Here is a 27,871-nt window from a genome sequence, read left to right on the forward strand (position 1 = left end):
CTTTTAATTTTTTATCTAGAGTACCTATTGTAATTTATTTCTCACACCATGTTAGTTTTGTTTCGTACCTTTCAGGGTAATCATGGTACCATCTGGCCCGGGAATAGGAGGTCTGTCAAGATATAATGTCATAATGGTGGTGACACCTAAATCGTTCTGATTTAACACCCAATGATTGATTTTCCCATCGATGCTTACGCTATAGAAGGTAAGATTTCCTTCTTCGGTATCTGGCGCCCATCTCACCTAGGAACTCGGTGTATAATAAAATTCGTATTCATTTTACGAAAAGCGAAATTTACCGAAGCGAACAATTGTTAAGCACTACGTACCTCCCATACAATACCTCCGTGCTTTTGCGTAACTTCATTGCTCTTATATTGCGGCTCTGTTGGTGGCAACATTATGTTGTACACTGCTACTGTACCATCCATTGTTCCTTTATAAGACATAAATATTATGGAATAACGATACATGCAAGAATCATCAAATTTGAGTCGAGAACTTGACTAGCAAGATCTAGAAGTATACCATACAATCGATTTGTTGATAGAATGGATTCAAATGTGTTGAAGTATTTTTAGTCTTTTACGAAAAGTTTTAACATCACTGATCTCATTTTCTCTACATACGACTGTTGTTTTTACCAATGACCAGCAAATGGGGGTGTTGAGCATTGAAGTCTAGACACATGACGGGAGAATCGGTCGGACAAATCCACTCTGGATATGATGGATTTTTAAGACTGAAGAGACAGACGTTTCCTGTGCTTACTGGACTCCCAAATGACACTAAAACGTGAAGTTCAGTCTACAGTATTTGAAATAATATTCGATATCGCTGTACACTATGTTCAATTTTTAGTCATATGTTTACGATGTACTAACTTGTTCCAAAAGCCACAGCAAAGAAATCATTGTATCTTCCGTTGAAGCACATGTCGGTGACATCGTGCTTCTTTGATTTCTCATAACTAAACTTCCACAGCGGCAATAGAGAGCCTTCGCCGTCTTTGAACTCGTCGCTTGGATCATTCCAGTACCGATAGTCTGTATAATTTGATTACTTAGGGTGATTGAGAAGAAACACTTCAGAGTTTAAGATGCTCTTGTTATCTGAGATGAATCCATGTTAATTATTGCTCGTATGAAAAGTGAACAAGTTTGAGTATTCACCTTGAGATATTTCATTGAAAATATTCTGATTCACCATTCTTTCCAATGTTTTAGAAGCCTGCAACATTCTAATGTTCGCAGCCATTGCTTCCATCTGAGCTTTTCGTTTTAAATCCTCTTTCTTTGGTTGAGGTAAAGGTACTTTTCTTTCCTTTTCTTTTTCTCGTTGTTGCTGAGCATAATCTTCCTACGATGGCATTTGAAGAGACATTTGTAAATATTCTTATTTTTAAACATGCTCGCGCTTGATCGAACTTTCATGACAAACCTGGTATTCATCAAATATTATCCACTGGAAAACGTGCGCGTTGAATGTTGCTCTTGGTGGAGGTACGGTTTGAGTAGACATTTCCTGAAATTATAATTTCGGTTATCTTGTAAGGTTGACAAATGATCATTAAATGCTATTATACATCATGGAGGTAATCAAATTATGTACGGTCATTGGTATGTTTGCCCACAGCGACATTATTAATGCAAAACATCTTTTTGTTCAAACGTAAATTGTATCGAAACTACTCACTCACCCTCATAAGATTATTATAGGTCAGAGCAGCTCTTTCGCAGAAGTTGAATTGATTGGGAACTTTTTTTGGCTTTACTACCTCACCCTCCTCCTCGTCTGGTTCAGGCTCAGGTTCAGGTTCTTGTTGAGCCTCGGCAGGCTTCTCAGCATCCTCTATTTTTTCTGTTGGTGAATGAAAGGTGAGAGCAATTGAAAATGAATAGCTCTTTGGATTATTTAATACACGATCAGCCAAGATATTTGATTTCATACCTTCGTCCTCTTGGTTAGCGTCTTGCCCATCTTCTTCTTCTTCGTGACCTTGCTCTTCCTCTTCGTCATCTTCGTCTCTCTCGACTAAGAAATCTATCGGTTCTTCCTGAGTATCCACTAAAGAAATATTACTGTCTCAAGATTATGATAGGCTAAGATCTTGCCGCGTCAAATAACAAATTTAACTTTGTGCATTGTTGGGTGATGTGCGTGTTTCTTCGCGCAAATATTTATACTTCATCACAATGGTACTTGCTGATAATTCCTCCCGATATTTGAATTCTCGCTTCCTCTGACTCTTTGTGTAATATCGTTCCTGGTATGTTCAAAAGCGTGACCAAATGCGGCGGGTTTGGCAATCTGACGAACTCTCTTTGCCTCCATGACCACTCGACAAGCGCATCTGGAATACGGGTATTGTGCATCATCAGAACTCTCGCAATTTCTTCCTGCAGTTCCTGTGTTGATAAAATTTACATTTAATGACTTGAGAACTCTGACAAAATCTTAAAGTCTTGACGTCGATACTCCATATATAAATGTAGTATTATTTTGGGTGGCGATATAATGCTTAGCGACAAGTAACCGACAAATATATCATTTTCAATCTAGATATTTACTTACGATTTCTGGTAACTGTAGCTGGTCATCTGGTTTGAGGTGAATTTTTCCTCGCATCCAGTCCATGTCCCCTCCTCCCATGTCCTGGCGCGACATGCGGCTCTTTTCTTTGCTAAGATTCAGCGACATTTGCTGAAAGTAATGAGTGTACAACATTAAAATTTTCACTTGCAAATAGTTGGATGTTCTTTTCCTGACTTATTCTCAATTTCCATATGCTCGATCATCTTGTTCTTGTAATGTTTAAAAAAAAGCAACTATTCGTGCGGACATACTGTCATATCGGATATCTTGGAGATTTGTTTCTTGGGTTGTTGTATCGGCATTGTGTTTACAGACGGCTAACCGTTGATATTTATAGAGATCTGAAACTCCTTCAGCCAGCTATACGCGTCTATTGAGCCTTTTATAGTAAATCACTAATATTTCCACAAACACAATTTGATCGGATATTGTTTGTCTTGTGAAATAATTTTGATAATTCATCTAGTTATTCGAAGATTTGAGCAGTTAAATATTAGTTTGGCATAGAATGTGATGTGTAATTTGTTAATTATGTGCCTCGCATTGCAGTGGAAATTTTTATTTTTGACAGCGAATTGCGGGCTGTTCTGTTCTGCAGCTGGAACCAGTTGGAACTCTATTATTTTTTTACACAATCTTTTGTTTTATTCTTACATCCTCTTGATACAATTCAATGGTTGCTAGGGTAGATAACAAGGAGAACCGTACTGATAGCTCACACAATTTCCTGGACTTGTTTCCGCTTAATTTATGTGTTCTCTAAGAGATCTTATTGAGAGTAAATATTTTCAGAGTTTTAAACTTGAGCTCAACTTTCGAGTTAATATATTTTTTTTCTATCCATTTTAATCATTGTACAGTGAAAAGTTTCTTTAAATTTCTATAACTTTCCATCAGTTAATGGCCGCTGTATTTCCCTCGTATGAAAGATTTTGTAGAAGCAAAATCCTCTGGAAATTGCTACAAAATAAACTGATATTATAAAAATGAAAATACGAAATAAAAAATACGGTGGAGTGCAGATCGAAAAATCTTCATATAATATATTGGACGATTTTTATTATTTATCACCACTCAACTGGTAGGAATCAACACAATGATTGTACGATATAATCTCGCGTTAGTATAACAGATTTTATAATGTATTTATTTGTGATTTTTGCCTAAATACTAAATTTAGAAATTTTTTTTTTCCTTAATGGATTGCTTTCATTCATGTAAACATGTCCCTGATGCGGTAAAATTTCCACTGTCGCGTTTCATGATGGAACAGATCAATACTATCCAGCATTACCTCATGGCACTGTTGTAACAGTTCAACAAGTTTCGTGTGTGCAGCAAGGATTCATTTAGTTTGTAAATATGCTTTCACAAACTATCAGATTGTTCTGATATTAGTTTGCAAATTATCTCGCAATTAATAAAGTGATACTTGAAAACCCTGTGCTACTAGTGAGACGTACAATTGTGTGGAAAATTATGTTATGGAAAGTGTAAGTCAATGCGTAAATACTGTTTTCTCTACTTGGAATCATCTCTCATCTTGGGTAAAAAAATAACAGATGTATTTAAAACGGTTCTCTTGAGAAACAGCATGTGATTTTTTTCTTCTCTGTATTTACCAATAATTATCGTAATCAGTGCAATTTTTGAACAGAGTCACATAGCGGATCATTTTAAAAGGTATACAGTTACTTTGATAACGATTTGTTTTTCCAACTGGAACAGATAGCCGGATATATAACGGATTGAAACATTGTTAATTCCAATCTTCTAAAATGATGGAGGATAGTGGAATAGAAAGTGATCCAAAAGCCTTGAATCAGTTGGAGGACGAAAGATTATTTCCGGTGCGTAAGATTAAGAGGTGATCTTGAACAATTTAAATGTAGTACAATTCTCAACCGTATTTACTTTTTAGGGCAGTGACAGCAGTAGCAGTAGTAATCACGTACCAACGCCACAGCGAAGCACTACCAAGCAGTTGCAGAAGAAACTAGGTAAAGCTGATAATCCATCTTTTTCTCCTCAGAACATGCATGAGCTATAGATTACCGTACAGAAAGAGAAATCCAAATATTTACATTCTGTAATAACGCAAGTTTCAATTCATTTAACACAGAGGCTCGCATCGAGCAAGCAAAAAGAATTCAACGAAATTCTGAGTACAAAAAACTGCCCAATAGTGGCATCGGGAATTCTGGCTCTGGAAGTAGTACGGGACTCATTTCTATTCAAAGATTGCCTATACCGCACAAAGGGAAGGAGCATCATCCGTTGGTCGAATATTGGGAAAGTGACAGTGAAAGGTATCGTGAACGATTATTGTAGTAATCTCACTTATGTATCTATAAAAAAAAAGAATGCTGGTTGAAAATCTCAGGTCTCGATCTGCATTTGACAATTTCTTTATCGACTTTGTGCAATGAAAATACAGTATTTTTTATTTATTCCTTCCAGCGAAGACGAGATGACGTTGTACCCTCTCTCTCGTTCCAAAGACTCAAACAAACACAAACAGGACCTAACGGATACATTCAGCATCGAAGAGTTGAGCGAAGGAAGCGAGGACTCGTTACACTTGGGTCCAGCCCAGTCGTCTCATCCTCATGCGCGTACATATACTCCGGTTGGGTGTTTCACCTGCCATTGCCATATATTGTAAATCATTTGAAAGCAAGCTGATGGCCAAATAATACAATGCTTTAATCTCGTCTGTTCGTATACAGTTTGTGACAATAGTTACTCTCATTGCCAATGATAACGACTATATTTAAAGAATGCTGAGATTCCGAAGTTGAATCTATCGATACATAATTTTGCATTAATATTATTGTCTGGATACGTCATCGATGAGAAGTCGTTTTTGTTCATTATTCAGAAAAGTGTATTCCTTGGATATTGGATGCAATATTAGTAGTTACTTGTACGCCATAGATTCAAAACACCAATGCATTCTGCTTAAAAGTATTTTGCAGTTTAAGTTTCAACTAAGTTACGTGATATCGTCATATCAATGCTATAACATTGGCCGAATGAAACCGTGCTTCCTATTTTACTACGGCTAGAGCTCTGTACTGATTAACTGACTTTTAGAGCGACGCCATCTCTGATTTGATATAAAAATGTACAGCAGCGTTTAGCGTTGCATGTTACATCGTAGGTCTTTATGAATATAAAACAAAGGTAGAAAATTAGAACCTTGAAATAAACAATTTAAAATTACGGCACAACGATTGTCATGAACTAAAAGAAGTATCTGCAATTCCACATTTTTGCCTAAAGAATTTGAGCCGGAATAACATTTAAATATTATTTTCATTTCTGATTAATCAGAAGATACATGTCAATTGTTATGAATAGATTTTGATATTCCAATTTCTATATAATTTGAATAAGATGTTTTTTATATCACAGTTTATTTGCACATTGTTGATTACTCAGCCTTTAGAGTGTTTGTTATTTTTATATTTAATTTACAACTAAAGGCAACGCGTATTTTATTTGACTGTTCGTAGATGGAAATTATAAGTTGTTAACTATTAAATGCACAAACGACAACGACTAAAGATAGTATACAGTATATGTACGTAATATATGATATACGCAGAGATAAAAATATAAATTATATAACTGTTTATTGCATAACGTTAGCTTTATTATAGTTATCAAAATATCTTATATATACAATACGGTGTTCCTGAAAAAAATGAATTTGCGATTTTTCACCGTGGCACCCCCTAAAAGTTTGTTTGGGTCAAAACAAAGATTCTGACAAAAGATTAAGCATTCTACGTTATGTGGAAGATCGAGTTTATTTGATTTTTCACTTTTTCTCATTTTTTTTCTGAATTTGTATAGTAATACATTGTAGCACGTCACTTATTATTTTTTCCCTGACATTTATATGCAACACAAAGTTCACGATCTATAACGCAACGATATATCATCCGGGAATCTTATCCTCCTAAATTGAAAGTTCATATTGAAATATAACTATTTTATAAGATTGAATTAGTAATGAAATGATTGTCAGATACACTTCTCGAACATGAAGTGGAGACTTAATATTACCAGTGCAGGTCTTCTTTGTGACGTAAATATATATTATGATTGATGTAAGCAATGAAAACAATTTTTTATTCACGATACTTCAAAAATTATTAAAAAAGTATAAAAGTGTAAAATAAGCCTAGCGTGATCTTCCACACATCAAATAAATCGCTCACCTTTTACCAGAACCTTTCTTTTAAAGAAAATGAATTTTTTAGGTGGTGCCATGGTGAAAAATCGCAAATCATTTTTCTCCGAAACACCCTAAAATAGTAGGTGAACCTTTTTTAAATCGAATCTGATTTAAATAAAGCGAGAAAACGAAACATTAGAAATTAACAATACTTCTGTACTAGCATTATTGGACCAAGAGAGAAATAAAATAAGCTGTGACTGAAAGCACTATTTCGTAAGCTTTCATTTGTTCCTGAAAACGGAAAATTAGATAGAGAATAATTAAGCTTTATACATACGACAAAATATAACGCAGTACTTATAAATAAATGATTTGTATTCGCGCGGGTGTCGGCAAAAAGGAAACTTGCAGATGCGGAAGAGACGGTTGTTTTCCTGTTCTTCCGCGACACCTGGCGCGTTTCTTGAAAATTACCTGAAGGTAGTTTCCTCTCTATCTGAAGTAAAAAAATTCGCCACGACGCTCCAACTTTAGAGACTAATAATTTGAAAGGTAACAATAATTATGCGTTACTTACGATCGCCAAGCACCGTTTTTACACCGCGTATTTTCTCCACTCCCTTTTTATTCCCGGGCCAAAACACGTTCACAACTCATCGAAAATGTATCGACAGTTTGTACGTAACAAACTTCAGGGTGTTGAAAAAATCGTTCGGCATCAACTTCAATCAAAGACGATATACAGTCTGATTGATATTCGTTCGTATAAATTAGCGAAAAAAGTCCAGTAACGTGGTTTTTTTTGTTTTCTTTCTTTCCTATAAACATCGTTGGGACTATTTGATTTGCGGATTAGATAATAACACAGGAACAATTGTTTGGAGCTTACCGACAAGTGTTTTTCAAAGAAAAATTGACAATTTTTTTTTTGTACGGGGGCGTCTGCAGATTTAGTTTAGCCTTCTACGACGTTCGATTTTTGAAAAAAGCACGGATTGGAAGCAGAGGCAAGTTGGCGGTGTAGCCGCTTCTTAAAATGGCGCTCCGGTCGGAATCGGGGGTGCGAGATTTCCGAGGGCAGATCGTGAAGAGTGGGGTCGAGGGTGTTTCAGTTTCAGTGTGAGGCCGGCTGCTAGCCGCCCAGCATCGAAATTGGAATTACACCTCGCCGTGTTATCGAATAAAGAGATCCGAAAGCGAGATGGAGGTCTTTTCCTAAGGTGGCAACCTCCGCGGCATGCGTCGCAATCGATAAAAACTGGTGAACCCCTAATTCCTTCCCTCGTCCCACCTGATAAATACAAAACTGCACGAAAGAAACAATCAATCGAAGGAAAGAAATAAAAAAATTAATTCAAAAAAATATAACCTCTGCACATTGCCGATTCGGAGTGACTGACGGAATGTCGGAATTCGCGTTTAAAAATTGTTGTGTACTTCGCCGTTGCTCGGCATAATAATAAGAAGAGGAGGAAGAAAATAAGAAGAATAACCGTGACCGTTCGGTGCTCGTTGACAGAATTCGTCGTTACGTAAACTGGACCCGATATATCAACTTATAAACCCATCAAGCATAAAAGAGAAACCGAAACGTCATACTTAAACAAAAGACGCTCGGACCTGTTAATCAAAAACAACAAAGAAACCATAACCACCCCTGCATAATTTTGCTCCTCAATTTCACAACGTACAAATTATTTATCAAAATCACTGTGAATTATCTGTAATTAATTGTTACCGAATACAACAAGTCTTCGTTTCGTCGTTACACAGTTGAACGGCTTATCTAATTATCACAGCAGTCTTGCATCCGTACGCTTCGTACGAAACCGAACGAAGAAAAAAACGTACGGTAATTTAACGGTTCGTTCTCACGCGGTCATCAAAATTTGGTACATAGAAGCATAGGGATAGTATACAAATATCAAAAAAGATTCGTAAGGCTGAAACAGATGTGCTTGAAGTAAAAATTTGCAAAAAGGCCAAGAATAAAGGCGAACGAAAAAAAGTCTTCTTTTCTTTGGGGTTTTTCCCTCCGTATTTCGATGTGATATTTTACATGCAGTCTTCGATTGGCCCAATAGCGGTGCTTTTCGTGTACACGAAAGAATAAGTAAAAGAGCGAGAGAAAAAAAACTAAATGACATAGATAAATAAATAAATAAATAAACGTAAACGGACATTGTCACCAGCCTACACACAATAGTTTAGTAATATTTAATCGTCGTGCTCTTTCTAGTTCAGGGTCCCGTGTTTATAAATTTTAACAAATCAATTCGACGGTTAAAAGCCGTCCGAATATGTAGAAAAATAACGAAATAAAAGCCTAAAAGAGAAACTAGGAATTGTATAGTTCGCCGGGGGTAAAATTGGTTTCGTACAATTATCGCAAGCAGGAATTGCAATTGCTACAAGTATATACGTATAGAAGAAACGAAGAAGCTACGAAAGGAGGGCAGCTAATTAACTCGTCGGTTTGAAGTTTGATTAAAGAAAAAAACCGAGCAAATCGAATCTGTATAAATAAACAAGCGTGCCACGGGTCTGGAAAAAATCGATTGATAAAATTCCCGTCGTTCATATAATCGGCAACGTGTCATTTCCACACTGCAGTTGAATATCGACGAAAATTGATAATCAAGTTCTTACGAGCCGTTGTAATATTATACGTACATATAAATATCCACGTACGCTTTGCGTATGTGAAGTAAAGAAAAAAAAGACGAACACTATATACAGAGTTATTTATTATCAGATTGTGAGAAAAAATAAAAATATATAACGCACCCCTTTACGTCGACAATTGTGCAGAAAGATAATAACGAATCGCGTAAATTACAACGCTGGCGATTAAACGGTATTTTTGAATCGAGTACCGCTGCTGCTGCACGGGCTCGTTTATTTATAATCGAGGCAATAAGGGGTAGTCGAATGATCTTTGCACCCGAGAGCTTTCTCTCCTACCGTATAAAACGCGTCACGATCAAATTTATTCAGCTCTCTTTCGTCCCGCTATTTCTCTCAAAAATTATTCGAAAATCGAGCTTGCGCTGAGTAATCACAAAATCAAAAAAAGAGAAAAAGAAAAAAAAAATAAACAAATAAAATGAAATAAAATAAAAATTTCCCGAAACACAAATAGCTCGACTTGAAAAACCGTAACAATATCCTCCATCTGTCATACATAATATGTGTATATCGATTGTGACTGTGATCTTTTTAAGGATATAAATAAAAAAAGAAACGACAACAAAAAATAAACAAACAAATCTCTTGTGATACTAAGGATATACGTACGCGTGTAAAGGAGGAAAGGAATTAACCAAAGTGATTAAGAATCGCCAGACTTTGCAACAGCATCTCGCGACTTATTCGCGACTTATTCGCGACGGGATTGAAACCGATCGTTAACAACCGAAGTAAGGGAGATAGATATCTATCTACACCCAACACAGAGGTATAAGCCATAAGCTATAAGGAGCGAAGGAGCCGAGGAGGATCGAGGGAGAGCATCAACCGGGTCTGTGTAATAATCTATCCTACGGTCCGCGTCGTCGTCAGTTTTGTACAAACCCCTCCTCCTGGACAGCAAGCAGACTCGTGTGCTTCAGGCCAACAAGTATAACCGAGGAAAATGATTCAGTGGCTCGCATCGCCTCGTCAAAGACTCGCGATTAGCCGCTTCTCCTTCTTCACCTCACGGATTATACCTCGAGGATTGTTACCGATGGACACGTGAAAAATTATAACCCCGTTAAACACCGTGTATAAATATAAATACACACACACACCGCGTGTACAAACGTTTACTCGACACGGATTGCGATTTGTGATTTCTTTCGCCCTCTGTTACTCTTCGTTTTCAGTGTTTCGTTCGTCAAACCGCGCGCGAAGTGTTTTCAGTTTGTATATTCTGGTTCTTCGATCGATATCGTTTTAATTATTGACATGGTGCAGCGATCGAGTGTCTACTCTTCTTGGCTTAATTACGCTGCCTCGTGATCACCGTCGAAACGACGAAAACTCTTTTTCAAAGGTACGTAGAATCGTATCTGTGTTTGTGTTTGTACGCTAAATCCGGCTCATCATTACCCCCGTGTTTACACACGCATTAATCTAATACCCGACACGTTCGTCGATGCATGCATCGTTGATTTTACCTCGCCTCCAATCCCCTCTTACAAATTGTAGCTATTCAGAAGTACTTGTACACGCTCGTGTCTCCGATCCGATGTGCCTTGGAATACTTGAGCATTTTTCATTCACAATTCGTCCGATCAAGTTCTAACGTACAAGCGACAGTCGGGTTTGGAAATTGTGACGCTTTATCATAATCGGTTGAATGTATATCTCGCAGTTATTCCCATCGTTTCAATGAAATAAGGTGTATGTAGAATGGTCATTGGTGTACGATAAGCTTTTGTGCGTATGATATATTCGTGAAATTATCGCAAACCACCCTCGAGGGTTGATATAGTTGTATAATCGCGACGTGTAACCGTTACAATATCGATAATAGCCGAAGCCGTAAGCTGTAACGTTTTGGAATATAAGGTGTCACAAGTAAAATGAGACACGTGATTTGTGTCAATAAGAAATTGAAGCGAACAAATTAAGATCAAGTGCGGAAGAAGTTTAATACGGAATTTTTCATCGGACCGAAGTTGGCAAACGTTGTTGAAAATCGTTATCCTGCAATTTTAGGAATGTTTGGAAACGTGAAACAAGGTTGAACGTATTCGTATGTTTAGAAACTCGACAATCTTAAAATTGTATCCCGAATATTTCGTTACGTTATAACATTACTAGCTTCAGTCTCGTGAATTTTAACAATCGCCGATATTCTTTCGAACGTTTATCAGACAGGTATATTTTGCCAAAGAAAGAAAACTGCGTAAAAGTAACGCGGGACTTTGACACGTGGATCACAGATCCATGCGATATTGTCAGTGAGAATTAGACTGCAATTTTTGTCTTTTATTTAAACGTGACGATTACCCGTTTGATACAACTATTATTTCGAGATAACCTTGGGTTCGTTTAATTATCGTGCATGCATCTCTTAGCTGCAGTATAATTGGAGGTCCCGTGCTTAGCCGGCTTCATTGTTTTCCAGCTGTGACACTCTGCCCACGATCCGCGCTTCCGTAGTTCCTGAAAACATCGGTATTACATGCGCAAAACGTTGTTACCGGTACGACGTATTATTACATGTTATATGTACACAAACCTCGGCATTGTTTCCGAGCGTCGAGTCGGGGCTTCGCGTGAGTGTAAAAGAAGAGAGAAAAAAAAAAAAAACAACAAAAAAGACGAAGAATCTACGTTGGTCTCTTTGTGCTAGATTTCAACCAACGCGTGACAATAAAGTCCACGTACACGTTTCAAAGAGTCTTAAATCGTTTGGCCTCTGCTCGCTTGTTCGTAAAATTAAAAAATTAGGACAAAAAAAAAAGAAATAAAACAAGAAATAAAAAATTAAACTAGTCCGTAAAGTATTAAAATCGTTTGACCCAGACTTTCCGTCATAAGTCGAACACCGCCCGGCGTTCTGTTACCGGGAGCTTTTAAAGCTCTCATTTTTCACATTTTTCTTCTCTCGTCTCACTCGTAATTATTGCCCCGTCTCTCTTCCTCCCTACCTCGGCTCCGCGGCAACTAAACAGCCCACTTTTCAACCTCCCGCTCGCCTTGTTAATCAAGTTCCGAAGGGTTTCAATATGCAATTTGATCTCACCGCTGGATTCTCTCCGAGCTTTTTTCCATACCTTACCTCGTTGGAAATGACACTGAACTTGGCTCGTTGCGAACGGGCTTGCGGCTGCGCTTAAAAGCTCGCGAACGGTTTTCATCTCGCTGTTTTATTAAACTGCTTCACCTTCTCGGCTCTGTTATTACACTTATTAACGGTGTACGAACCACGCTCGCGTTTTGCCTACTCGTCGGTCGTTTCATCGAGGCTGTTGCGACGGGTCTCCTCCACTCACGATCAGCTTTGCACGGGAATTTCGTCGAAGCCTGACTCTGATCGATACCTCGATTTAAACGTTGTACGCGTATCCGTTTTAACACCGGCGATTAATGGGTTCTGGTGTGAATTTGTAATTCGGGAATTCGTGACCAACAACGCTTATTTTTTGAATCATACGTACTTAGGATTTTGAAACAAGGCTTTAATTAACGTCAATTCATTCTTGCACGAGCGTTAAATTTACGCAGCAGTTGCAAGAAAACATAGCAACAGTGATCGTAATGAGAAAGAACAGTAACGGATAGAAAAGTAATTTTCATTTTCTACATAGAACTATATTTTTCGATTGCGGTAAAAAAATGAAAATAGTCAAGGACTGTATCGTGATATGGAATTATATTCACGAGGTACATGAGACTGAAGTTACAATTGCGAAGACGCGTGTGTTGGGAAATATCGTTATTTCACAACTTCGGGACTGTTTGGAATTCGGTAAACCACGATAAACCAAAACACAGTGATATTTTGTAAACTTCGATCCTTCAAAGTCATTCTAAAATAGCTAAATGGTGATTTGTTACTCGGTGTTCCGGTGCTGCGTCAAGGTTACTAATTTCAACCTCGTATTTATGACCCATTTTTCGCCCGCCAATGACTCTCGACAAATTTGAAAATATATCAACTACGAGGAGAAACTTTCGGTAAAGATTCATCCAAAATCGAATATCACCGAAGTTACGAAAACACGTTTCTGAATTTTGCAATACCGCGTCGAAAAGTAATAACGCCAAGTGGAAAATATTTTGAACCTGGTTTCATCGAACCTACGCGTAAAAAGCATGATATACATGCGTTTTATCTGTTCGAAGGAGTTATTTTTATCTCTGCAATAACGAAATTCCGTCCAGCCTGTGCAGTTATTCTCGTTGCACTTTATAAGTAAGTGTATTTACAGGCAACGACATATTTATAGAAAAATCGTACGCCTTCAAAAACAAACCGCGAGAATCAGGTTCCTGTATAAATTTTCATCTCAACCTTACTCGAACGGATCAACAATTCCGAACGCCTTTGTCAACGATGTTTCCAAAAAGCTGTATCTAATATTGTCCGTACACTAGTTTTTCTACTAAAATTCTTTCGTACACACCGCGGACAGAATTTTCTTAACGGATGTTATTTATCGGTAGCCGGTGCTGATAGAATTCACAATATCGCCGAAATTTTCTCAAGGAGTCACTCTGACAGTGCATAAATCCACCCGAAACATATTTGCGTACTAAGGCTTTTGCGCTACGAGCGTTGGAAGAAATGGAAAATTCACTATCTTCCGAATTTTCTTCCTCGTTAATTTTTCGGAATCGACGTTTCTTTCACGAGCAACGTTGAATGTTGGCGCAAGGTTGACGAGAAATGCGGGGATTCTCCGTAAAACGAAAACCGCCGCGCAAGCTAGACGCGTATATATATATATATATATACATATACGTATTAACGTATATAACGTTGAAGCGGCACTTATTCCACGCGATAAATGAAGAACGGCTTGATGTATCATGTCGAAATTGGGACAGTCGATAAAGATATTCATCCCACCACCGATGCGGTTACGGGGTGAACAACGCGATCTTTGAAACGAATCCGCATGTATGTACGTACATTATACATACGTGGATACACGGAGTAAATGGGCAAGCCGATATATCGCGCGTTTTATCTTCAGCCGGTAGAATTGTTGCCCACGGACAAAAGGATTCGAAAAGTGCCCCGCGAACGCGGTTCGCTTCGCTAAACTTGGCTGTGTATAAATTGCATCTCGTTACATCGAGTCGCGATACAGCAAATTTTTGCGGGAATAAATTACCCCGTTCTTGTCAGTCTGGTAGGCAATCATTTTTCGATATTTAAATTGCTGATTTAGAGAAGAGATAGACGTATGTTTGGTTTCTTCATTCGGACGCGAATGTACGATTTGATTTAACGAAAACAATTGGTCGGATCAACAATTTGTGACGCGGAGTGAAACCAAGTCGTATGCGTTCATTTTAATTAGCTGTTGTTTTCTAGCTTTTACCGGAAAGTCTAGTATCCGTTACTGTTTTTTCTCGTTACGATCACTATTGCTATATTTTCATTTAACGTTGACGTTAAAGCCTTGTTTAACTAAAAAGGTAGAGTAGACCTCGGAAACTGATTTTTCGTTGCAATAACCAAAAAAGGATCGACGATAGCGCAAAATGTTTACGCGTACCTCGTTTTTCGTAATTCCAACAATATTCAAACAGTTTTTTTTAACGATACCTGTTTTTACTGAAATTTTCTACTTACTGTAACGAATGAAATTTTTCTCATTGTAGATAACACGTTGTCATTTAATCAATTATATCATAACCATTTCGGGTAATAGAGTGCAGTGTGAAGTGAAACGCCTCTCCAGCCCCCCCCCCCCACCCCACCAAAAAGTGTCTGACCAATCCCCGTCTGGTTATTAGTTTATACAGGGTTCGTACGCACAGGGAAAACCGGGAAAACTCAGGGAGTTTCTTACAGCAGGGAAAAGTCAGGGAATTTCGAAAATAAGACTGGAATTTTAAATTTCTTGAAGAAATAAACTCGTTCTTACACGTACATTACTTGATATCGAACCTCCTTTCGTTTTTTTTCTCACTGAAAATCTCTGGCTGTTGTTTGTAAATCAGTAGTCGGACGGTAAATCAATTACTAGGTGATATTGAAGGTATTAAGTATTAACATGCAAAAAAATTGATCATCAATCAGCGGCATATTTCTAGGCAGGTTACTGAAAAAAATCCTATTTTCGGGCTGGAACACCTGGAAAAATTCAGGGAATTTCGGCTTCCAAAAAGCGTACGAACCCTGTCGTGAGATATCGTCCTTCGATCAGTCATTGAAACCGTTTCAGGTAACGGATTACACTGCTTACGAGTGTGACGCACCCGCCGTTCTCCAGGAAAAAAAAAAAAAAAAAAAAAAAAATAACAATATTAATAGAATCCAATAAAACAAATGAAACAAAAACCAGCAGCTAACAAATCGATCGTTCGTTGGATGTTTCAGGATCATCGAACCGGTTGGCAGCGTCCGGGGAATCCCCGGGGCCCCGGGCAGGGCCGAAGGCAACAAAGTCCCGCCGCCCTCTTCCCGGGGGGTGGCGCGGGAGCCGTCAGCGTGGGGGCGCAGCGGTACGTAGCGAGATTCGCGCGTCGGATCGCCCGGAGGCTTGCGCGTAGGCTCGGCAGGGGCTCCCTGGGCCCCAGCCGCGGTCTCGGCCTGGCGGCGGCGGCGACGACGACCGGTGGGTCCGGCCCGACCGGGGCGACGGTGGTGACGGGGCCTGGCGAAGACCTGCCGGCCCCCCCCACGCGCCCCGAAACCTACCACACCCACCATCATCCCAGGGGGAGAGCCATGTCCATGCGGAGTCTTCATCGGCGCGTCTCTCACCCGTGAGTCCCTTTTTGTTTTTTTGTTTGTTTGTTTTTTTCTTACATTTTTACTAGCGACGTGCCGTTGATGGCTCGTCTTTTTTTTTTTTTTTTATTTTCATCCACGCCGCTCTGCCTGATATTCGTTTTTGGACACCCTACCTTACCGACGATTTCAATTATACTCGCGAGCTGTTCGTGGATTTAATCTGTACAGAGAGTTGTTGGTTGGTTAATTATGCCCCGCCCCTGAACCAATCTAGCCAATGAACGGCTGTTGTATACGTCTGTGAGTAAATACGACTTTCATACGCAAAGCCGAACCTAATTGTTGACATTTCGTGCTCTCGATTTTTCTTTGTTTTCATATATTTGCTATCGTTTTTACTTTGATAAATTTTTACTTGTTGGTAGCAACACCCCACCCCTTCCCCCGCGCGCATCGTAAGTCTAATTTTTCATTTATTTATTACATTTGTTATTGTAATATCAAGTATCCTTGAGATATTATGCGTAATATACCCATGTATATTTCACATGTTATATTTATATACTCCGCGGAGTCTGCTAAATAATCGTGGAACCTCTAAATTTCCTTGGCATTGTGAATATTGTATAAGATAACTTGACGATTCCATGTTAAAATCCTTTGAAATTACCGCGTGAAATTGAATTGTCTATTTATACGCGGTTGAAAATTTGCCACAAGTATGAAAAAAAAGTTGCTGTTCGAAAAAAAAAAAAAAAAAAATGAACTTGAAATTGCGTTTTGCTCATCGGCACGGAGCAAATATTATGCGAAGAGGGCGGCATGGTCGATATATAAGATCGATGATGGAAAAAGGTGAAATTCTTGACGCGCGAAACGTATTAAAATAATATAAATACGTTGAACCAGGTTCTATATATACACGCGCCGTTTTGTCTGCTTACATAAAACTCCTTTGATCATTTTATACAAGTTTCAGGATGTACATACATATATATGTGTATATATATATACGTGCGAGACGTACGACGTACTAAAATTTACCGCGAGAATATCTCACTTCTCTCACTCACTTGCGCGGTGGTCTAAACATTGCTAAATTTGTAGCTGAAAGCTTGAGCCTTATCCGATAACAACTCGGCACTTTAAAAGAAGCATAAAGTGAGAAAAAAAATAAAAATAAATATAAGAAGAAAAAAGAAGCACTCACGTATCCCTCATCGTCGTGTAAGTATCGGCGGTGTGTAAAATCTGCACTCTCGTAATTCGGCGTCCTTCCATTTCCCTCGGGAGAAAATTATACCTGAAATAGATTCGATATAACCTCAACGGTTAGCCCTCGGGGCTATTGTATTTTCGCAGCTTTCGTTCGACCTTTTACGTTGCAAAAGCTCTGGCGCAGTCCGACTTGCAAGCGGATATTTTCACTTCTTTACAAATAGTTACTGTCGCGGATAGAAGGGAAATTTTTATACCTACCTAACCTTGTTCGTTTAAATAAGTTGTAGTGAAAATTATTCGTTTATCGTTTAATCGTGATTTTTTTTATTTTTTTTATTTTTACGAAAAAACTTCTTTTTTACGCTCGCGGTGCTCGGTGCGAGGAAATTTTGCATTGACGTGAGAAAGAAAGAACGAAGCTCTTCTTCTCATACAAATTTATTCGGAGATTAAAAAGGATTTGCAAAATTACACGCTATAAATGGAAATTTGGAAATGCTGCGTAATTTTTGATAAAAATTTTTACAAGGCACTTTGCTTGGCAGGATTTTACGAATCGAATATTTTTTCTTGCAAATATTCACGACTTACGAGACAGAAAAACTTGATTCAAAAATTTTCTCTCAAAACTTATAATGTGTATGGAGAATTCCGTGCGAATCCAACAAACGCCTGAACCTCGTCATTCTTCGTTTTGCTCAAAATATTTTCTGCAATTGTCCCAACTATGAAACAGTACTCTGTTTCTTTGTAGAATTTTTTATTAAACCGTTCAATTATTTATAAGTATCGAGAGTGATTTTGATCACGAACTTTTTGTATTTTTCACTTGAAATAGACCGATTTCATTATGAAGTTGATTAAAAAAAAGTCGAACGTGCTTGGAACCGGTCTTGAAATTTTTTTAAAAGAAAATACAGTTTTTGAGCATTTTTTGAGAATTTAAAACAAATTGCTTTTCAAAATCACCCTCAATATTTATAAATGATTAACCAGTTGAATGAAAAATTAAAAAAAAAAAATCAGCCCACTGTTTCAGAGTTGGGACAATTGGAGAGAAAATTTTGAACAAAATCAAAAATGTTAAAGGTCAGATGCGTTTGTTCGCTTCGCGTGGTATAACCCATACATATATATATATTTCACAATTTCGGTTGTAAAACTGAGAGAATTTTTTTTTTTGTCGATTCGAAACTTCGCCCGCATGCTTGCTAAAAGTACAGCTTGTATAATAGGCCGATCAATACAAGAGGGTAAAAAAAATAAAATAAAAATAAGAACCGGCGAATTACGATGCTCGAATATTGCCCAACTTTTGCAAGTTAAAACGATGTTTTATAACACCTATTCACCATTCGCTCTAGGTGGAAAAAATGACTTCTCAAAACTTTACTGATCTGCGGATGACGATTTTCACGAATGATTAATTCGAGCATTACACCTGTGTGCATATAAAGTTACACTTGCTGTGTTGATTCTTGATGCTGTCATCGTTATTATTATCATTCAATGGCGTGTTTTGCAGAGTCGAAACTTTCGAAATGAGTTTGACAGTAATTAAGCTCTTGATGAATATTTTAAACGACTCTGAATTATACATACTTATATTTTATAAGTATTACAGCTCGACGTGACATTTTTGCTCTGTATAATACTGTTTATATGTGTACTATACCGATTTTGTTTATTCTAATTGTAAGGGTATATAGATAGAGGGTGGGCAAGAAAGATAAAGTAATAACAGGCTACCTGAGTTCAACTTTCACGGATCAGTGACTGATACTTCCCTACGACTGTAGGAAATATAGGTTACTCTCTGGGTAATTCGCTAATGTAAAAAAAAGTCAGACGTAACGCCGTCTCGACGCAATTTTGGATAATCTTCATTTTATCTGCCTGGTAGTTGGTTTTTTTGCATTGAATTCTAAGTTCTCGACATTATTTACAACCGAATTCTTTTATAGTCGATTTTCTTGACAATGTCCTGAAAACAAAATTTTCGCCTCAAAGCACGCGTTTTTTTCTCGCATATCGCAGGAAATGTTTATGTCATGTGAATAAAATACAGACGAATCGCCTGAAAGAATCATAATTCAAGATCGAAACTGAGATAAATATTTTCTAATATTGATTATTCTTATCCCATTTTACATTCGATGAGATTGTTGAGATTACGTAACTTTCTGTTTTATCAAAAATTCTCTCCACTGAATGTTATTTTTCGGAAATCTTCCCATACGATCGAGTGCAATCGAGTTTCGCACAACTTTTACATTGTAAATTTTCTTTTCTTCTTTATGTACAAAATTTGATTTCATAACGTATAAGCCTTGAGATTTCCCTGTTAAAATTATTGTATATTAGCGACATTTATTCCTCCGGAATCAAACAACGAAGAAAATTGTTCGAATCGTTGAACCGCGTTCAACTTCAGAATTTATTATCATGTTACTATATATTGTATAAGTATATGCATATTGGATGCTCAGGCATATATAACGCAATAAGCGGTGTGGCGTTGATGCTGTATAATTTGTCATCAAGCAACCGCGAGATTATATTGATCGTTAGGAACAGACACCTACTTGAGCTGTCTATGTACGAGCATACGTTATACATATGTACACAACTATACGGTACAAGTACAGCAAGTATTCTCGAAGCGCGTTGGTTAAAAAAGTTTATTGTAATACCTGCATCAAGGCGCTCGCCTATCTACAGGGCATTCCCGTATAACGATTTCAGATTTGATTCCGTCTACTCTCGTTCTATCCTGCAGTTTGCTGATTTTGTTTTTCAAACTTGAACAGCGTCGACATTTCGAAGAAGCAATTTTATGTACCTCCCATTTGGCTCGAACGTAAAGGTAGAAAAAAAAGAAAAAGAATCGCGTGCACGTATAAATGTAACTTTTCAGATAGAAGAAAAAAGCGGGAAGGACGATAATTAGGGACGTTCTAATTTTAGACTTGAACAAAAAAAAAAAAAAAAAAAAAAAAAAACGGGAATCAGATCTCCAGACGGAATTAGCAGTTGGTCCAGTTGGCACGGAATTTCCCATATATGCTTATACGTGCGCCATTGGATATCTCTTGAGCCAGTTTTCCCTCGTTTCCAACTTATTATACCTACATAAGCTGTGTACAGTCTGCAGAGCAGTTCAATTCGCAATTCCGCAGTTTTGCAGGCGATAGTTGCACGTGCTGTTGCAGAGTACGCGAGTGCGAGTATGCAGTTGATGCATTAAACTATACTTGGAAGGTTATATCTTGTTTGTTTCTGTCTCGCGAAGAGGTATCGAGGCAGCTCGATCATAAAACTATAACGTACAAAGTGACCCGGCACAACTAACTCCATGTTATAAAAACTCTGCGGGAGAATCAGACGTTTATGGAGCTTTGTTAGTTATACACCGGGATTTTATTTCGATACTGTTTATAGTAAATTTTATACTGCGCGTCGTCTTAAATTCTCCATCGCCTCTACCCTGAAATATTTTATATACCCGCGGGAAATATGTGCGGTCAAATTAATCGGAATCGCGATGCGGTGTAAAATATTAATTAATATTGTGTGTTGAAATTTATATCGCCAGTTGAAGGAAAGATTAAAAAAAAAAAAAACAAAAAAAAAAAAAACAGTTTAATATCGCATTGCTTGAAAATGAAATTTGATAAAGAAAGGATAAGAGTGTATGTGATTGAAAATTTGAACCAATGTGACGAGTAGAAGGATGAAAAAAATGAAACAAACAAAAAAACCTTGAAGCGTGCGTGCAACGAAATTGCAGAACAGTTGTTCCATGTTTTTTTTCTGCTCTTTTTCCAATATCTAGGACAAAAATATGACGGTAAAAAATCGAGGTGAAAAATGTTGAAAAATATCACAGACTCCAGTCTCTGATGTCGGTGTGGGTGATAGTGTGAGTAAAACACATGTGTGTACAAATGGAAGTGCAAAAGGGTGAAAAATCGTGCCGGATCCAATCGTGGCTTAGAATATTGTTGTGCAGTGTTGTTGAGGGGATGATTTCGGAGTGACGACGAAGTGAGGAAATCGGGTTTTACAGTTTTCTTCTCGTTAGAGTAACGAAATTTATTAAAGCTTCGGGAATTTCTAACTTTGTCTGACGTATAATTTCGTGTAATAATCCTGGTTGTGTTTTACGTTTATACTGATATCGGAATCGGATGGGGATAATTGAAAGGAGTTTGAAATGCGGAAAGTTGAATTTTAGAAAGGGTAAAAAAGACAGAGAGGTCGCGAAGTAAAGAAATATAAAACATAGAACCGTCAATATTTCGCTTCGTTCTTTTTATTTTTTTACGAGTTTTCATTTGCAATTTTTTTACTATAAAGTTTCACACTTCGATTTTTCTATAATTCGACTCACTGCTCTTCAAGAATTCTGTAAAATAGATTATCAAATCTTGGAAAATTCGATATTCCGACCCTCCTACTTTCTAATCTTCCTACATTATTACCTTCGACCCAAATCCGTGTTTTCTCTATTTTAACCTCATCAATCCTCCGAACTTTCCGCAATTACCACGCTGCAAGCATAATAACAAAGCAAAGACTATGCGTATCATTTCTAAAAATTTGAATAATTGTGTGAAGCACGATTTGCTTTCAGACGTATAAATTAAGCTTGCTGTGATGCGACCAATCCTTGTTTCGGTAAGAATGATAAAAAATAATGGATTATACCCGATTAATCGACCGACTCGATTATTTTTCTTCACAATCGGTTTTGTTTTTTACTCCCACGAACGATGCAATACAATATCAATTTATGTGATTAGAGTGTCAATTATTACCATGGTCTTACTTACCAAGCATCTATTTGATGTAATAAGTGAAATTTACGAAATTTTGGTGTCAAATGCACAGTTTCAAAAAAAAAAAAAGTTACAAAATACTCGATTAATCGGTGCAACGATTATTTTTATCTCAGTGGTCATCCCTTGTTACGAATGTCTGTCCCTTTCAGACCTTCTTTTCCAGTCTTGAAATGCACTCGAACCGACGCGACGGCCGTAACTTTAGCGGCTTTCACTTGATTCTTGGAATTATCCCGTCGCGTCGACAAAATCCTGCACCGCGTAATCCCATTTCTAGCTCTTTTACTTAATCGCCAATGACAGAGCGAGAGCGGTAATCCGAGATATCGATCTCCCTGAAGGGTGTTTACCGGGGCTCCCGGCTCCCCGACACCTGTATAAATATTTATCCATCATCCGATTGCCATTTTCACCCTCCGCTTCGACCACCGCTTATTATTTTCCTTGCCGCATGAACCGGGTTCGATGCTCCCTGCATCGTTCCCGCATGTCGTGCATACCGCCAAAAATTCTTCGAAGACCTTCACTTTCTCATACTTTTAGGGAGGAACCGGATTCGCAGTGGAAGAACGGATAATCGAGTCACAAATTTCAGTATTTTATCCTCAAAGGTATTTCTGTGGAATTATTGAAATCATTTCTAATACCCGCGGAACGAGAAGAAGAAGGTAAAGAGAGAAGAAACATATTTTCCGGGTGCTTTTTAGCGGTCGATTTCAAAATAGATCGTATCACGCAACATACGTGAAAAGTTCGGATCTGCGGAATTTTTTCGTATTAATTGATTTTAAACTTCAAGTATCTTTGTAAAATTTTATAGAATGCTGAAAGAAATTACTGAAAAATTTATCGGGCAACAGAAAAATCTGGACAATGAAGACACTCGGATATTTATAACGGAAGTATTTTCAAACGGCTGTAAATCGATGAGTCATAATATTGAGGTTATTTCCACCGCAAGCTTTTGCCTCAATTATTTTCAATCGTTGGTTGTACAAGAGAAATAATTCGATCTTGTATTACAGATTACAGGATTTGATTTTCGCCACGGCGAACTCGAGTTTTGATTGTATCGCGTGTTCGCCACTTAATCTTGGTTGTAGAATTTCAGTTTTACACCCAAACAATTCTTAACGACCAAAGATCATGATATTCTCTCTATTCTCTAACACGCAACGATAAGTACCTGACGATATAGGCGCCTGTAAGACGTTCGGTAGGAAGATGCTGGATCAGATGGGATAGTAATTTATACTTCGTGTTTCATTTTTTACTGTTGTTACAATGCTTAAGGGCAGAGCTTTTCTAGCCAATTCCAATAAACTTGAATCCTGACCATTTAGGGGCCCTGATCGAATACATTCTTTACATCATTGTCCCAGCATGTCGGAAATTTATTATCACGGGATGCAAGTATCGATTTTTCTTCTCGATAACCATAAATTATAAGTTTTTTTTTTACTTCTCTTCTCTCAAATCGTTGTGTTTCGATGATTTATTGATAATTTTTTCTTCCAGCAGAAAATCATCATTGCGTTTTTTTCTAATTTACAATAAGTGGAATAATTAGGAATTATTATTTTCTTTCATTTAAAATTCTCTCGAAAAATTAAAAACAAACGAATGCATCAAAATTCGTTTGAAAATGTAACTGCAGTAGCTATTTATCACCAGTATCTTCCATTATTCAGTCAATGAAGTATATCAAAATCGAATAAATTTGCCTCGCAACGATTGTGTTGCCCGGCGAGAAAATTTTACGCAAGAAAAAGATTTTTGAAGGTAAAAACGCAACTCACAATGAGTTAGAATTGAAGTTACACGCGTGATATATCTATACGCGATCGTCTTTTGTTTCTCGAAACGGCGGCGAGTCGGCCGTCTGTGATGTTATTTCCGATTTCTATCGATTCACTCCCCCATGTATTCATTCTTCTTTCTACTCTTTTCCCTGCAATCTGTATACATATGCATACGTGAATATCGCGTAAGTTTGACGACCTGGAAATTTCGACGAATTTTCATCCAGGTGGAAAATCCATTTGCAATTGCGTTGTTTTTTTTTTTTCCTTTTCCTTCTGACTTTTGCTAGAGTTGTAAAGGCGTTAGGGTGTCTCGGAAAAAAAAAATTGCGATTTTCCACCATGGCGCTCTCTTAAAAGTTTGTTTAAGGAAGGTTCTGGTAAAAGACACGATTCTGAATGAGTGACAAGTTAGCCGCACGAATTGATATCGCGTGTTTCTTCACAACTGCAAAAAAAAAAATGTGAAAAATCAAATGAGCGCGATCTTCCACACAAATTGGAAAGCTCATCTTTTTACATAAACTTTTTTTTTCGAAATACTCTAATAGGCACTGAACGGGAACTTGCGTGAAAACGTCCTGGGATTGAAAAGGCAACGAATAAACGAATGAAAATGAAAGAGCGGCTATTGGAGAATTTAGAGCGACTGAAAATTGAGGGAAATGCTTTTGTAGGAATTAGCGATCAGCCGGGGAATTCATCCGCCTACTAAAACGATCGTTCAACGCAATCTCTTCAGCGATTCATCCTACGAGATTAGGGATTACTGCCAGGGAGTAGTCAGTCAGTCCGACTGTCCGTCAGAGCTGATGGTATTTGCAGTATAGCCGCGGCTTGTCGGACTTTTCCCCAGATCGTTACTACTAACGTTTCTGAATCTCTTTCGAGTCCTTTTATCGTTCAGCTTCAGCCGGCATGATCGAGATTAGTGGAAATAATTATGAACTCGGTATTTAAAATTCGCTCTTCATTACGAATCGTTTAAATCAAATATTGAACATTGAAATGAAAGACTAGTTGTTGTATACACCTGTAAATAGTCTATGATCCAGTTCCCGAGACGTTGTTTAATATTTCATACCGAAGTTGAAACTCGTATATTATTTCGCAAGACAAACTGTAGAGAGAATAAAACGAAAACAATTTGACCAAAATGAAAAAACAAAAAAAGAAAGAAAACAAGGAACAAAAATTAAGCGAAGAAAATTAAATCAACTCTTGCTTCTTCTTTCGCAACACAATCGATATTTTGGAAAGACAGTTTTCTTTTTTTACCACTTCGAAGAGACGCTCTTTGCATAATGTATAAACGAAAAATTATAACGTATTATAGTTACAACAAGGTCTGTAATTGCGTGTGAAAATTTATAAACAATCTGAAAAGCCTGGATTATCAAAAGTGTAAAAGTTGTTATTCATTGATTATGAATAATTATAAACATTCGCTACGACGGTTCACAATCAGGTCCGATCCCACTGATTGTGAGAATATCTGAAAGTCAGCTACCGGCGGCATCGAGCTCGTCTCATTCTCGCAATCAGCATCACGTCTGATTAGAGAGCCGCTGTAACTACTGAGAGTTGTTCCGTATCGCGTTGAGGAATTACGGTCAGTGTATGGTCAGACGCGAGAGTTGCTGCAGCCTGGCTGACCACGATCACCTCTTACTACTGTCTGATACAAGCACTAGACCTACGTTCTAGCGATGGCCACTGACAATAGGCTGAAAACAATGGAACGCAACTCGATTGAATCGGTAAAAATTAATCGATTTAATTGAAATTCGATTAATTTTAGTCATTGTTACTACGAACCTGTAACAATTAAATCAGGCATTTTTTACAGCGAAATGAATTGCAGTGGAGTCGGTTTTTTTTTATTTTTTTTTTTGCCATACATTTAGCTCATTTCGATAACTCATTAACAAATTTTAACGGTTTTGGTCTTTATACATGCGGTTCTTCCTAATAAAGAAATTACAATTGGTAAAAATTTTGGGCGAAGTCGGATCCGTTGGTTCTGAGTTTGTTCGTAAAAAATATGAATGTTTTTTTGTCCGATGTGATTCGAGAACGGATCAACCGGTTTCATTGGAATTTTATGCATCGATGCAGCTTCGGTTGAATCAAAACTGACCACATCTTGAGAAAAATAAGTCAAGCTATAGGAGTCTCCGAGTTTTTGCGAACATGAAAAACTTTCGTATTCCAACCAAAAATGGGAATAGCGGAAAATTCTAGGACCGTCAACGAATTGTGATTTCCAATTGAGTAATCGTTTGATGTCTATTTTCAAATTCAGTTGATGTGATAGATTTGAGTGAAAATCACAAGGACGCTGTTTTGGAATGTTTATATGTACCTCGAAGTTTGTTGAATCAATTGGTACATATACGTGTATCACGATTTCATTTTACGCACCTTTTGAATTTGATAAGGAATTTTACACGAAGGTTAACAGCCGACTGCGGAAAATTTTCCGAATCTTGACGAGACTCAGCTGCGTGCGTAACGACAGGAGAAAATGAGAAAAAATGTTAGGAGGGGACAAAGCAAGCCGACGAAGCATAATGATGAACTCTGTACGCAGTTAGATAGGGAAGAAAAATGCGACGCTTGTATATAAGGTACGGCTTGCAAAGAAAACGGCGGAACGCGTTTGAAAAAAGCTGTGAAAAGCTCGAGCATCGCGCAATTACTCACTTTCCGAATTATTCTTCCTCTTCTTATTCTTCTTCCTCTTCTTATTTTATTTTATTTATTTTATTTTTTTTTTTTCTTCTATTTCTGTTTCTGGTTCTTTTCACTCCGTCAGCCACATCAAGGTTGAGGGAACAAGAGCTGCTTGCCTGCCCTTTTTAAACAGGCACTTTACCACCTAACCCACCAACACAAATTCCAAGTGGTAATGAGAAGCGAAAAGGAAAAGGTTTCTTTTTCCTCTTCTTATCTCGACGGGAAAAACGTTTAAGGCCTGCTACCTAAATGCATGTGTACACGGCTAGGTATTATATCCAAGCGAAAGCGGATGGAATTCGAGACGCATTCTTTCGCCGATACTTGATACTCAAAAAGCGTTACACGCGAGGCTGCGTCGCGGTTTTCCTTTCCGCACAAATATATATAAATATAAATATATATATCAGGGTGGTTCTTATGTAGGGTGTTGACGATTATTTTCCAGGTCACACCCCCCCCCCCCCCCCCCCCTAAATCAGCTTTAAACTAATTTTTTAAAGATTTTTATTTCAATTGTATAACCAGTGACTGTAAGAGGGTGGATTTTCCCACTTAAAACACGCGTGTTTCGGACACATTATTAGTATATATTTTTTAGTAAGAGTTAAAGTTAAAGTGTTCAAAAAGTCACAATGTGACTTCTTTTCATTTTCAGGAAGTTATAGATTTATTTTGAACATTATTACTCTTACAGTAAAGTATATGCACTGAGAACATTTACGAAATACGTATATCTTGAATGAGGAAATCCATCCTGTTGGCGTTGAGGGTTAGAGTAGAGATGAAAATTTGAAAAAATCGGAATTGTTTTTGAATTATTTAAAGTGAATTTTGAGGGTGATACGGAAAAAATTTTTCACCACCTTAATAAGGATCACCTTAACATGTTGTTTTCTATTCATTAATAGTGATTATGCCAAGCCGAATTTTAATTTTCACAATTGAAACCCTGTGAGAATTAGCAACTTTTTGTTAAATGTATGCATAAAATGTATACCGCGTGTGAAAAAACGAGTTTATAAACCGTGTTTAAAAAAAATTTGTTATTCTATGGGTTCGGAATTATATA

At 37.6% G+C, this 27,871-nt stretch overlaps 3 protein-coding genes across 13 annotated transcripts in view; 2 read left to right on the forward strand and 1 right to left on the reverse strand.

Moving 5' to 3' along the window:
• The window catches only part of LOC124186423 (dynein intermediate chain 2, ciliary), a 46,584-nt gene that overhangs the window by 1,026 nt on the left and 17,687 nt on the right, over positions 1–27,871 (reverse strand). Inside the window, exons 1-11 of one of the 2 annotated variants that reach the window (XM_046578155.1) lie at positions 2,850–3,621; positions 2,578–2,706; positions 2,210–2,411; positions 1,954–2,070; positions 1,703–1,863; positions 1,444–1,527; positions 1,176–1,362; positions 888–1,049; positions 648–791; positions 333–439; positions 69–246 (exon numbers count right to left, since the gene is read on the reverse strand). In XM_046578155.1, coding sequence (XP_046434111.1) covers positions 69–246; positions 333–439; positions 648–791; positions 888–1,049; positions 1,176–1,362; positions 1,444–1,527; positions 1,703–1,863; positions 1,954–2,070; positions 2,210–2,411; positions 2,578–2,706; positions 2,850–2,900 — 1,522 coding nt within the window. In that variant the 5' untranslated portion in view covers positions 2,901–3,621. Of the gene's footprint in view, positions 1–68; positions 247–332; positions 440–647; positions 792–887; positions 1,050–1,175; positions 1,363–1,443; positions 1,528–1,702; positions 1,864–1,953; positions 2,071–2,209; positions 2,412–2,577; positions 2,707–2,849; positions 3,622–27,871 lie in introns of those variants that run through there. The other variant, XM_046578144.1, reaches the window with a different exon arrangement.
• LOC124186502 lies at positions 76–6,228 on the forward strand. 2 transcript variants are annotated; one of them, XM_046578267.1, is made up of 5 exons: positions 76–208; positions 4,327–4,448; positions 4,520–4,598; positions 4,721–4,907; positions 5,059–6,228. In XM_046578267.1, the coding sequence occupies exons 2-5, from the start codon at positions 4,377–4,379 to the stop codon at positions 5,261–5,263; spliced, it is 543 nt and encodes a 180-aa protein (XP_046434223.1). In that variant the 5' UTR covers positions 76–208; positions 4,327–4,376; the 3' UTR covers positions 5,264–6,228. The 2 variants fall into 2 exon arrangements, with proteins under 2 accessions (XP_046434223.1, XP_046434232.1); XM_046578276.1 differs by lacking the exon at positions 76–208 and adding an exon at positions 3,907–4,091.
• Positions 7,907–27,871, forward strand: part of LOC124186391 (potassium/sodium hyperpolarization-activated cyclic nucleotide-gated channel 2) — a 164,884-nt gene continuing 144,919 nt past the window's right edge. For 3 of the 9 annotated variants that reach the window (XM_046578091.1, XM_046578081.1, XM_046578097.1), the window contains exons 1-2: positions 7,910–10,823; positions 15,837–16,225. In XM_046578091.1, the coding sequence (XP_046434047.1) occupies positions 16,188–16,225 (38 nt within the window). In that variant the 5' untranslated portion in view covers positions 7,910–10,823; positions 15,837–16,187. Of the gene's footprint in view, positions 10,824–15,836; positions 16,226–27,871 lie in introns of all 9 variants that reach the window. The other 6 variants (XM_046578061.1, XM_046578069.1, XM_046578130.1 and 3 more) reach the window with 5 other exon arrangements.

Source organism: Neodiprion fabricii, chromosome 1 (assembly GCF_021155785.1).
Source record: "Neodiprion fabricii isolate iyNeoFabr1 chromosome 1, iyNeoFabr1.1, whole genome shotgun sequence".
Lineage (NCBI taxonomy): Eukaryota > Metazoa > Arthropoda > Insecta > Hymenoptera > Diprionidae > Neodiprion > Neodiprion fabricii.